The sequence below is a fragment of the Callithrix jacchus genome, chromosome 6 (assembly GCF_049354715.1).
Source record: "Callithrix jacchus isolate 240 chromosome 6, calJac240_pri, whole genome shotgun sequence".
NCBI lineage: Eukaryota > Metazoa > Chordata > Mammalia > Primates > Cebidae > Callithrix > Callithrix jacchus.
Genome location: NC_133507.1, coordinates 3,604,233 through 3,616,616, shown reverse-complemented (window position 1 = coordinate 3,616,616; position 12,384 = coordinate 3,604,233). Strand labels below are relative to the sequence as shown.

Genomic DNA, 12,384 nt, shown 5'->3' with positions numbered 1-12,384 from the left:
CCATCTGAATATTACCCAGATTGAAGAAAATTGCCGAGATACAGAAATAGCCTGCTTGTAAAGCCGAGTTCCTGATGGAAAATGAGTTTTACTCTGACTGCCCAGGGTCCCAGCAGTGCAACCACTCATGCATGATGGAGCATATTGTAGGAAAATAGCATCTCGGTGTTTGCTCTCCTCTCACTGAATGGACCAAAATGAGGGGCATTTGTTTTCTTACATTTCAGCACAGCAAACAACTCTCTCAATCAGATTAGAATGAAGAACTCTTTTATACTGAGTCAGTCTCTCTCTCTCTCTCTGTCTTTCTCTTTCTCTGACAGCAAAATTTGCAAAGTGGAGACTCAAATCTCCAATTTTTAAGATAGTTAAAAGCTATGTCAAAAAATTATGGATGCCTTGAAAAAGATGCTAAATAATGACAAAAGGATCTAAAATACAAGCAGAAGGAGAAAGAAACACAGACACGGATACACACAGCTTTCAATTTCCAGGGTGCAGTTCTGCTCATCCAGCGGGTACCTCCTGAGGTCCATCATGCACGCCGCTGTTGTGGTGATTCTGAAATACAATGGATGAGAGAAGATATTAAAGAGGGCTGAGAGGTGCGGCAGCGAAATGCTCCTCGATCAACGACGAGAAGCCCCTGTGGGACCCCTCCCCAGAGTACACACGGCTACACATCTTGTACTATATAGGGAGAGAAACTTGAGAAATACGACACTCTCTTCAGCATAATAGAGACCAAGAAATTTTATTCTATTTCATAAAATTATTGTTTGACTTACATAAAAATTACATACCTTTGCAATATACAGCATGAGGTTTTGACATATGTATATACTGTGAAATAGCTGAACTGAGGTAATTAACATAGGTATTGTATCACCGATTTAGCTTTTTTTGCGTGTGATGAAAACACAAAATCGACCCTCTTAGCAACTTTGGAGTATACAGCACTTGGTGACTTAACTATAGTCACCATACTGTACCCAAAACCTTAGACCTCCCATTTCTTCATTGTGTCTTATGGACTTTGGATAACCAATGGCAGAGAAAGGGGTTTCCAAGGAAGTTCCTACGTTCAACTTCTGTTTTTCTTCTTGTCTCAAGGCTCTCTAACCTCTCTAGAACAGAGAAAGCCCATGTGTGGGACACCACCAGTTAAGATAAAGTTGAGGTCTTCGACTTTCCATGAGAAGTGCTGAAGTAGCTACGGTGCATTTGGGAATGCTAAACCTCACTCTGCTTGTTTCCATTTTATTACAGTTGTCTGTCGGGCTGGATCATGATGTAACAGAATTTTATTTTTTTTTTACTGTGAGATCATCTATCTTTTCAAAGAGAATTATTTGGCTTCTGTGTTATCAATTATGAACCAAAATTGGGTGGGTTAAGTTTCCTTGGGGCCAGCTAAAGCCATGGAAAGAATTTCTTCCCAAGCACCGTTAAGGCGCCACCACACAATAATTAAACCAACTCTACACTGAGAAACAATACTTCTACAAACGTCAAGCCCATGTCCTACTCTGTCTACAGCCTCCTCTTAGGAAGGCCGACTTTCTCAAAGCTGCTTTGAAAATGCAACTATTACGGCCGAACGCAGTGGCTCACACCTGTAATCCCAGCACTTTGGGAGGCCAAGGCGGGTGGATCACGAGGTCAAGAGATCGAGACCATCCCGGTCAACATGGTGAAACCCCGTCTCTACTAAAATACAAAAAATTAGCCTGGCATGGTGGCGCGTGCCTGTAATCCCAGCTACTCGGGAGGCTGAGGCAGGAGAATTGCCTGAACCCAGGAGGCAGAGGTTGCGGTGAGCCGAGATCGCGCCATTGCACTCCAGCCTGGGTTACAAGAGCAAAACTCCAGCTCAAAAAAAAAAAAAGAAAAGAAAAGAAAATGCAACTATTAGGGTCGTTATAACCCCGCCCTTTCCCCACCGCTGTCAAAGGTGACTGAACTGGGTGGGTTCCTGAGTCTAAGACAGCAAAGCATGAGTGGTGACGACGCACAACATGGCCTGAGTTGAAAGGCAGACTGGAGCTCAAGAGACTGTCTTCGGTAACAATGAACTGACAGTAACATGGACAGTGGGCGCCTCTGCAAGGCCAGGGTTCACAGGCCTGTGATGCTGCTTTCAAACTGGAGAGCAAAGTGTGAGAAAGCAGCACAGAGGGAGAGAAGGAGCAGCGAGTGGAGTTGAGGATGCAGTGGTAGCTGGGCCCCAGGCCACAGTGATGGCCTTGCTGGATGTGTGCCCCAGCTCTCCAGGGAGCAGCCTCTCAAAGCTTGTGCAGGAGTTTTGTGATGCACAGGGGTCCTGGTTATGCCCATTCCATGACGGGCAGTGAGAATGAAAATGTGAGACTGCTTTCTCCTGAGATCCCCAGAGTCACCTTCAATCCCGGCTGTCCTCCAGGTTTCATCTCGCTTGAAGCCCGGCGTTGAGCTTTCTCTGAATGGCCCTTCCTTAGGAATATTCACAACAAACCTAGTAATGCTGCAGGTAACAAGAGCAAGCCCAACTCTTACCAACAGAGCCTAACCCAAGCACCTGTCCAACACCAGACACGTGCCAATGCTGAGGGCCTTGTCTCATTCACCGTAAATGCTGCTGCACAGAAATAATGGAGTAAAGTACGTCCTTCAATTAGCATCTGGTTGAGCAAAGTTCCACTTTCCAATGACGGAGAAGCAGGGAGGATAAATGTCAACATATTTAGCAAACAGGCGTCAATGCTAATTTCTGAATGCAAATAGCATGCATGCGCCATGCAGACATTCTCGGTAAGCTCCACACCAGTGGTGAAAGTCTGTTCCTTCAAATGTCATAACCCTTCCCCTCATCCGTGCAGTCAAGGAGTGCATCATATTCTATGATCCCAAATCAACACATAGCTCTTTGACACATTTTTCTACAGCATTTAACATTCTAGCCAACTGAAGTTCCAGACCCACACTTTTAAACTCCGGCATGTGTTACGGCAGATTGACAACCCCACGTACGTACCAGATGCCTATAATGCAGAATTAGAATAAAGTGCTGATAAAATTACGAAATCTTATGAAGAAGAAGAAGAAAAAAAAATCACTGACAATGATCAAACTTTTAAATTTTCTTATATATTTTGGAATATACCTATTCACTTGAACTGAGTCAATAACTGACATAACGGTTTCTTTTTTTTTTTTTTTTTTTTTTGAGACGGGGTTTCACTTGTTACCCAGGCTGGAGTGCAATGGCGTGATCTCGGCTCACTGCAACCTCCGCCTCCTGGGTTCAGGCAATTCTCCCGCCTCAGCCTCCCGAGTAGCTGAGATTACAGGCACGCACCACCACGCCCAGCTAATTTTTTTTTGTATTTTTAGTAGAGGTGGGGTTTCACCACGTTGACCAGGATGATCTCGATCTCTTGACCTTCTGATCCACCCGCCTCGGCCTCCCAAAGTGCTGGGACTACAGGCGTGAGCCACCGTGCCCAGCGAATTTTTTGTATTTTTAGTAGAGACGGGGTTTCACCTTGTTGACCAGGATGGTCTCGATCTCTTGACCTCGTGATCCACCCACCTCGGCCTCCCAAAGTGCTGGGATTACAGGCGTGAGCCAGCGTGCCCGGCCGACATAACTGTTTCTTACGGTTTGTTTTCTTATTCACTTTTCAAACCACCCAAACACACACACACACACACACACACACACACGCACACACGCACAAACATAAACATGCCCATATTGTCTGGGGACACCACGTGCAGTGGTCTCATTATTGGAGCGGAAGGGAACCTGAGGCTGGAAGAACCGCTGGCAGCATGCCCTTTTCCCACCAAGCACAGCAAGCTCAATACTGTCCAGCTCTTCCCATTCTGTTGTAATGCTGGTTATAAAATGGAGCCCCGTTTCAGTGAGCCGAGGCTGCGCCACTGCACTCTGGCCTGGCGACAGAGCAAGACTGTCTCAAACAAAACAAAACAACACCAGCAAAGAAAAAACCAGAGAGAGAGAAGGAAATTCTGAAATCTGTAACAACACTGATGGAAGTGGAGAACATCAGGCTAAGTGAAATAAGTCAGGCCTAGAAAGACAAATACCACATGTTCTCACGTGGACGTGGAATTGAAACTGTGAACTATAGAAGTGGAGAGGAGAATGGTGGCGACAGAAGCGGGAGGAGGGGAGACGGGAGGTGATGTGTAACGGGTACACAACGGCAAACTGGGAGAATACGTTTTCTGTTTTTGTGCCTTCTACTGCACAGCATGGTGAATACAGCAAATGCATTTCAAATCGCTAAATTTCAAATGTTCTTGCCACAAAACAATGTTACGCATGTGAGGTGATGGGCACCTGATCAGCTTGATTTAATTATTCACGTTGCATTCATAATTGTGACATCATTGCATACCCCACAAATTCTTTTCCCCACACAACTCCCTCATCACAAAACCCATAAATCTATACAATTATAAACTGTCAATTTACACGACAAAAAAGAAAAGCAGAGGAGCCCCCTTCTTTATTTTTTTGTCAGGGATAAGGTAGACACATCTACTCACTACTCTTCTTCATTTGGAAGAAATGCTCAGAAAATGCTCTGAGTGGAGAGTGAGGCACATGAGCTTGCTCTTGTTTATGCTACGAAAGGTAACCATCAAGATACAAGAACTGGCTGAACAGCTGGGACAAAAAGGCAAAAAGGGGGGTGGGGGGCAGAGAGATGAAGTAGGCTGTGGAGCAGAAACATGCCCCAACCCCTCCCTGAGCCACGAAATCTTCATCCACGTGGGCTAAACTCAGCACAGGTTGGGAGAGCAGGCCTTTTGAGTGAAAGGACCCGGAGACAGGAATTTCACAGACGGCAGAACTGAGACCTCCAGCCTAGAGCAGGGACACCAACCAAGGACAGACAGGCCACAGTGACACCTGGGCTCCACCTGTGTAATCCCCAACACTCACACTCATGGTTTTACACTGTCTCCAATAAATACATATATATTTTTCGTCCCGCCAGAATAATTTAACCAACATCGAGCACCACCTGCAGCCTCTGTGATGGGAGAATTCCACTGCTAGCCCTGAGGAACAGTAGTGAAGGTCAGCAACTGGCATCCGAGAGGACTGGTCAGAGCCTCCCAGGATTACTCTTCTGTAGATTCCCGCCTTTCTTTTGGTCGTTTCTTGTTTTATGGCTGAGAGACGGAAGTGCTTAGTGTCTCTGTGGCTACAAGGCACATTTCTGACAGAGAAGCAGAGAAAGATAATGGCCAAGGGGCAGAAGACGTGTCTGTGTCCAATACATCCTTTCTTTACAAGCAGTCACACTTTGAAAATGCTGAAAGTAAAAACAAACAAAAAAGTTGACGAAGAGGTAGAAGAGTGAGGACCAGAGGGCTGGACAGCGTCACACGGATGGCGCTGATTCAGCATCCTGAGTGCCCAGGACAACGGCCAGTCACACCTGTACTTTATGGAATGCTGGCTGAGCACTTCCTCAGTGCCCAGTTCTGCGCCAAGCACGTTAATACACGTTTGATCCCACAACAACCATATTATAGAGCCTTATTATTATTATACCCATTTTGCAGATGAGTAAACCAAGGTTTGGAAAAGAATAAGCAGCTTGACCATGTTCCCAATGCCGCTGGAAGGCAGATGTGGCATTCAGATCCAGGCAGTTTGAACCCTATGCTCCACTACGTCTATATTACCTCTTTTACCTTAAAAATACGAAACATATTCAACTTTTAAGGGCCTATTCAGGAAGTAAGAGTATTGTTTTGAATGAAGAGCAATAAAGTAGATAAATTTATATAGACAGATATAAATATGGATACACATATCATAGGTATATATATATACACACATATACCCAGAATATTCTCATTATATATGTCAAATTGGAGATACAATGAAGAAATGCAGAAAACTAATATTCTGCATGCTATTCCTGCAGTAACTATAGTGACATTAAATCCACTTTTCAAACATTTATGTCTAAAGATGTTTAAGAACTAAAAGTAATAGGCTGGGCATGGTAGTTCACGCCTAGAATCCTAACACTTTGGGTGGCCAAGGCAGGGGGATCACCTGAGGTCAGAAGTTTGAAACCAGCCTGGCCAACATGGTGAAACCCTGTCTCTACTAAAAATAAAAAAAAAATAGCAGGGTGTAATGGCAGGCGCCTGTAGTCCCAACTACTCGGGAGGCTGAGGCATGAGAATCACTTCAACCCAGAAGAGGAGGTTGCAGTGAGCCAAGATTGCACCACTGCATTCCAGCCTGGGTGACAGAGTGAGACTGCATCTCAAAAAAAAAAAAAAAAAAAAAAAAAAAGATTAAAATTATTAAAACGTAAGAAGTGAAACTGTAAGGAGAGCACTAGCTCTAGTAAGTGTAAAATCACATTTTGAGATACGTGGTGGTGCACGGTCTTCAACTACCCTTAGAGACCGTTCCCTGCACGCCTGAGTGAGAAAACCCGATTCAAGGAGCTCAAGGTCCACGGGTGCCAGTGTGCCGAAGCATTTTCATTTTGTCTCAATTGTTTTAAGCTTGTGAAATAGTTTCTGGAATCAGCATTTCTATTTTTTAAAATATTCACAAATTGATAAATCATAAGGGGGGATGCGAAGTCTTTATGAATTGCACAAATATGAAGTTCTCTGCATGTCACCTGGTAGAGCAGCTGTGGAAATGTTGTCTGATGGTCAGAAACATGCTGACTTCTACAGACTTTTGTCTGAAGCGTCCACCAGTTGACCTAGGTAAAAAGTGCTCCTTGTCAGTGCTGCTGGGGAAGGCTGGATGTGGTCAGACTCCGGGACTTGTGCTTAGAGTGAATCCAGCAATGTATGACTCTAGCAATCGCCATTTGGATGAATATTTTTGATTCACTGTAAACACTGGAGAGCAAAGATTAAAATTTCCAATGCAAGCACTGATTCTGATGTCCCTGGCTGCTCAATGCAGGTCCTGGACCAGCTTTCTCAGAGAAGCTTCTGGAACTAAACTATTCTGGTCTCCATCTCCCCTCAGCTTCCTCCTTTTCAATGTTTTCATTACACCTACATGTCAGAACGTCCATTATTTGTGAGCTTGCTGGCCCCTCTCTCACCCCCAGGTGAGCCCACAAGAGCAGGACTTTATTCCCCCATCCAGGGTCCTCTCTGCAGTACCTAGGACGGCAGCCGCCCCTTCCTCCGCCCCTGGACCACACACACACACAGTAAGTGTCCTGTAAATATTCATAGAATAAATGACTTCGTGAAAAGAGGACCAGGCATAAGCTGAATTGTGGGACTCGAGCAAAACATGGAAAGAGAAACAGGTGAGCTAGTCCATGTCCCAAACGTAAGAGTCAGTGGGGACACCTTCCCGCTGAGAAGCACTCCTAGCACGAGCCTTGGCTGTGCATGGTTCTGGACTCAGAGCCTCCATGGGCTCACTGCTCAAGAGGCTCGGATAAGAATCCCCCTTTTTTATGGTCGAGTGGTCTCCGTGAGTCTATGTTGCAGAATTCAGTCCTGCGGAATTGAATCCAATGTCAGTGTGTGAGAGCTTTCTGGCTTCAGCTGCAGGGAGGACCACAATGAAAACGCCGCTTTCAGCGGAGTCCTGGATCTCTGATCACAATCTTGTAAAGCTAACGGGACCTGGAAGCCTTAGTAGCTCCTCTGGTGTGACTTCTGGCTTGCACTCAAGACACCCAAATGTTCCAGAAATCTGGGCGAGAGTTGTATCTGTGGCCACGGGTCAGCACCACAGTCAAGGCACTGCTTCATAGGTAACCATTCAACCCTTTGCAGTCACCCTACAGCAACTCACTGCCATCTTCATTTCTCGTTCCCCCGAGGCAGGAGGCACTGGCTGCTGGAGGAAGCCATCATTTTTCCAAGAAAAGGAACTCAGATGATAGGAGGTAGGACCTAAGTCGAGTAATTCAGACCAAGCATTTTTCTTGACCAAATGCTTATCATTCAACGTGAAGAAGTCACAGGACATAGGCCAACGTTTTGGTTATCCCGATTTTTGTTTTGCTTTACAAAATATATAAGAAAACACATTCATAGAACTGCCCAAAGGCTTTTGCTATGCAAGGAGGATGTTGCTGGAAAGTTACTGTGCTGAGCTTACTGTTAGCAGCCCATTCCTTTCCTCTTTCCAGAATCCACTCTCAGCCATGTCATTACAACTCTTCTCACCAAAGAGGAGCTGGCTGTGTGCCCACCTCTTGAATGTGAGCCAACTTTGTGACTTGCTTTATCTGATATAAATGGCTGGAAGTGACCATGTGCCAGGCCCATGCTTAGGTCCCAAGATGCATTCTCTTTCTGGGATTTTCCGCTTCTGCCTCTGCTGTGAGAAAGCCATGCCCAGAAGTGTCTGCTGCTTTCAGGAGAATGAACACAGAGCAGGACTGAGGCAATTCATCTTTCAGAGACCACCCTGGGCAGGTTAATGGGTCCCCTACACCCAGTCTGTGAGACAGCCAGCCAGAACCGGCAGAGATGCTCATTAACAACCCAGACACACAAGCAATGAGCGCTTTGGGGTTACTGTATGCATTGGGGCTTTCTAGCTGACTGTTACACAGTACTCTTGTGGCAACAGGTAACTGGTACAATAATCAGCACAAGTAACTGCAAACATATAAAAGCATAAATTCTCTTGTCATTACTAGGAATCACAACCTGATACTTCCGAGGAGTGTTAAAAGAAAGCAAAACCCTTAGCAAACAGCATTTCTTCTCAAATAGGAGCATCTGTTTCTATACTGAAGCATAACTCCACTCCATTTAGGAATACTAATTTTTGTGAATGAGTAGTCCCAACAGGCAAATGAGACAGGCCCGATGTACCTCCTCTTGATTTTCAAAGAATATGGCAACGCACTACACAAAGCCACAAACTGACAACAGTACTCCAACCACAGCAAAAGGCGTAGGCCAGATTCTACAACACCTGAAAGAAAGGAACTGCCCAGAGAGCGGACTGAGAAGTTCTATTTTTTTCTTTTTAGACGGAGTTTCACTCTTGTTACCCAGGCTGGAGTGCAATGGCGTGATCTTGGCTCATCGCAACCTCCGCCTCCTGGGTTCAGGCAATTCTCCTGCCTCAGCCTCCTGAGTAGCTGGGACTACAGGCACGCGCCACCATGCCCGGCTAATTTTTTGTATTTTTAGTAGAGACGGGGTTTCACCACGTTGACCAGGATGGTCTCGATCTCTTGACCTCGTGATCCACCCACCTCAGGCTCCCAAAGTGCTGGGATTACAGGTGTGGGCCACCGCACCCTGGTGAGAAGTTCTTAATACACCATAGGTTCAACCCTCTGAAGAGGAAGAGAGAAAACAGTTCGAAGCAATCACTGAAGTACTTGGAGTTGCTCCAACTATCTGGATCTAATGACGGTACTCGGGGCCGTCCAAAACATAAGCAACCATGTGTGACTATTTTGACCTACATTTAAAATTAATTCTTTTAAATTAATTTAAATGAATGAATGTTAAAAAATATAGCTCTTCTAATGTTCTAGTCAATAGCCCACTGTGACTGGCTGGTAGTTACACAGATTATAGACGACCCCCATCACCACACAAACTTCCATGAGACAGGGCAAAAATAAGAGCTTGCGTCAGAGGACACAAGTCCCTGGATGAATGTGGTTGGGGGAATATGGTCAAATGCATGGAACCCAGAGGCTAAAAGGTGGGTTGTCACGGCTGGAGGAAGACATGCATGCCAGGATAGAAAAGGTCACTCAAGACTCTACCCAAAGTACCACACAGTGTGTCTTACTTCATGGCTTAGCTGTAACTCAGCAGCCAGACAGAAAGACCTACCCTAGCTAAGTGACAATCAGGCAAATGGAGCCCCGTAACCTGATCTTCACGTTTCTATCCTGGAGGCCACAGCTTCCAACATGAGTGAAACTGAACTCAGGATCACTGACTCCATAATCAGTAGAAAGTCACTTTGTTTCTATCAATCTGTCCCACCTAAGCATAAACCTTCTGAAAAGAGGTGTCCTACGAAGAGCAATGGAAGCACAGAAAATGAAAGCTGAAAACTACAGATGATGTGAATGGTTACTAAAAGGTATGAGTGGATACGGCCTCTTTTCAAGAACAGGGAGACAAAAGAACATTCTGAGATGAAGACATAGACAGAAGCAGCTGTAACACCAAGAGATGAATGCAAGAAACCCCAGCCACAAATGCCAAACTGAAATCTGTTCTGAAGACAAAGACAACGGAATTCACATGGCTGAAAATCCTTTAACGGCATGGAAGGCTTCTTACATTTAATGGGAACGTTAAGTTACTGAGGGATCTCGTTAAAATTCAGATTCTGGAATTGGGTGAGTCTTTAATTCTGAAATTCCCAGATAATGTTCCTAGATAATGATGCTAATCAGGGTGACCCCACTCTGAGTAGAAATTAGAGGGCAAGCTTGTAAAACCTATTCAAAGGCAGAGGTAGAAAAATGAAGCTTTGAAAACAGAGGGGGTGATAGATAATTGAGGGGATAAAACAGATATGTAACTGAGCTTTATTAGAGCAAAACCAAACAGCATCCAAATCAGTGAATTAAACACAAGAATAAGATTAAAAAATTAATGAAAATGAAATGCATTCACACTGGTGTTCAATCAAAACTACCATCCATTTCCAGAACTTTTTCATCATCTCAAACAGAAACTCTGTACCTTTTAAATAATAACATCAATTACACTAACCCCAGGCCCAGGCAATCTCTAGTCCACATACTGTCTCTGTGAATTGACCTGTTCCATTGGTCACCACACATAAGTGAAATCAGGAAAGTGAAATATTTGTCCTTTTCTGCCTGGTTCAGTTCACTTACCATACTGTTTTCGAGGTTCACCCATGTTGCAGCATGTACAAGAATGTCATACCTTTTTAAAACGGAAACACATTCCATTATTGGGATATAACATATCTGACTTATCCATTCATCTGTTGGTAGACATTCGGATAGTTTCTGTTTTTTGGCTACTATGAATAACCCCACTATAAACACTGGCATACAAATAACTGTTTGGGTCACTTCTTTTGTACATATCTAGAAGTGGGATTATGTATAATATGCTAATTTTATATTTAAATTTTGAGGAACCACCGGAACGCTCTGCACAGTGACTGAATAAATTAAAATTCCCATCAGCAATCCCTAAGGATTCCCATTTTTTCTCGATTTTGCCAACATTTGTTCTTTTCATATTAAAATACGTTTATAACAGCCATCCTAATGTGTGTGATGTAGGATCTCATTGTGGTTTAAGGAAATGCAAGTCAAAACCACGGAAAATAGGATGGCTATTATCTTTTTCCCCCGTTGCCTTTAGTTATTTGTCCATGTTTTCCCTTACCTATTCGAATAAAGAGATTTACTTAAAGTCTTCAGTAAGACCAATATTTAGATTTCTGCCCATTTATTTTGTTCCTTTGACTAGGCCATGTTTTCCTCTTTTCATGCTTTGCAATGTTTCTCCCCTGAAAATTGGGCATTTCGTTACTATAACACCGTCACTCTGAAAATCAGATTCCTTCCTTTGCCTAGGGTTTGCTGCTTTTAACTTTATCACTCCATTTGTTTTGAATCATTTCTAAACTTTTTCTGAAAACATTATTTCTTGCCCAGTTTAATCAGTGAAGTCTCTGCTGCTTGAGCTCATGTTTAGCCAATGTTTTTAATTTATTTATCTATGTATTCATTCACTACACATGGGATCCCACCGTACTGCCGAGACTGAGTGTAGTGGCATGACCACAGCTCACTGTAGCTTCAAATAGCTGGACTCAAGCAATCTTCCTGTGTCAGCCTCCCAAGCAGCTGGGACCACAGTCATGTACCACGATGCCTGGCTACATTTTTAATTTCTTTACTAAAATTTACTTATTTATTTATTTGGTAGGGTTGGGGTCTTGTTACACTGCCCAGGCTGGTCTAAAACTTCTAATCTCTACTGATACTCCCACTTTGGCCTCCCAAAGCACTAGGATTACAGGCATGAGCCACCACGCCTGAAAAATGTTTTAACAAGAATTTCTTTAAGTGCCAAGAGCTGAAACAAACAAACCAAAAACATGCAAACAAAAAAGAGAACAGCCTTCTATCTCAGTCTGCAGATTTGTTATGTGCTGCGGCATTCTGTAAGCACTTTCCTCTGAGCCTAGGGATCGGGCAAAAGCAAGAATTGGAGGTTCCTTAGGACTCTTCTGAGCATACGTCTTGCCTACGCATGGGAATGGATTTTTAAGCACCTCTGTATATGTGGCTGCTTTTGAATGATCTAATTTATCTAAGAGTCTCATTCCAGCTTCGCTTTTGGGCTTCAGATGGTCGACGTTATGCTTCC

General features: G+C 44.1%; 1 protein-coding gene across 4 annotated transcripts in view; it reads right to left on the bottom strand.

Moving 5' to 3' along the window:
- The window catches only part of GABRB3 (gamma-aminobutyric acid type A receptor subunit beta3), a 212,770-nt gene that overhangs the window by 43,793 nt on the left and 156,593 nt on the right, over positions 1–12,384 (bottom strand). For all 4 annotated transcript variants that reach the window (XM_035303550.3, XM_035303549.3, XM_054257168.2 and 1 more), the window contains one exon: positions 479–561. In XM_035303550.3, coding sequence (XP_035159441.3) covers positions 479–561 — 83 coding nt within the window. The remainder of the gene's footprint in view (positions 1–478; positions 562–12,384) is intronic.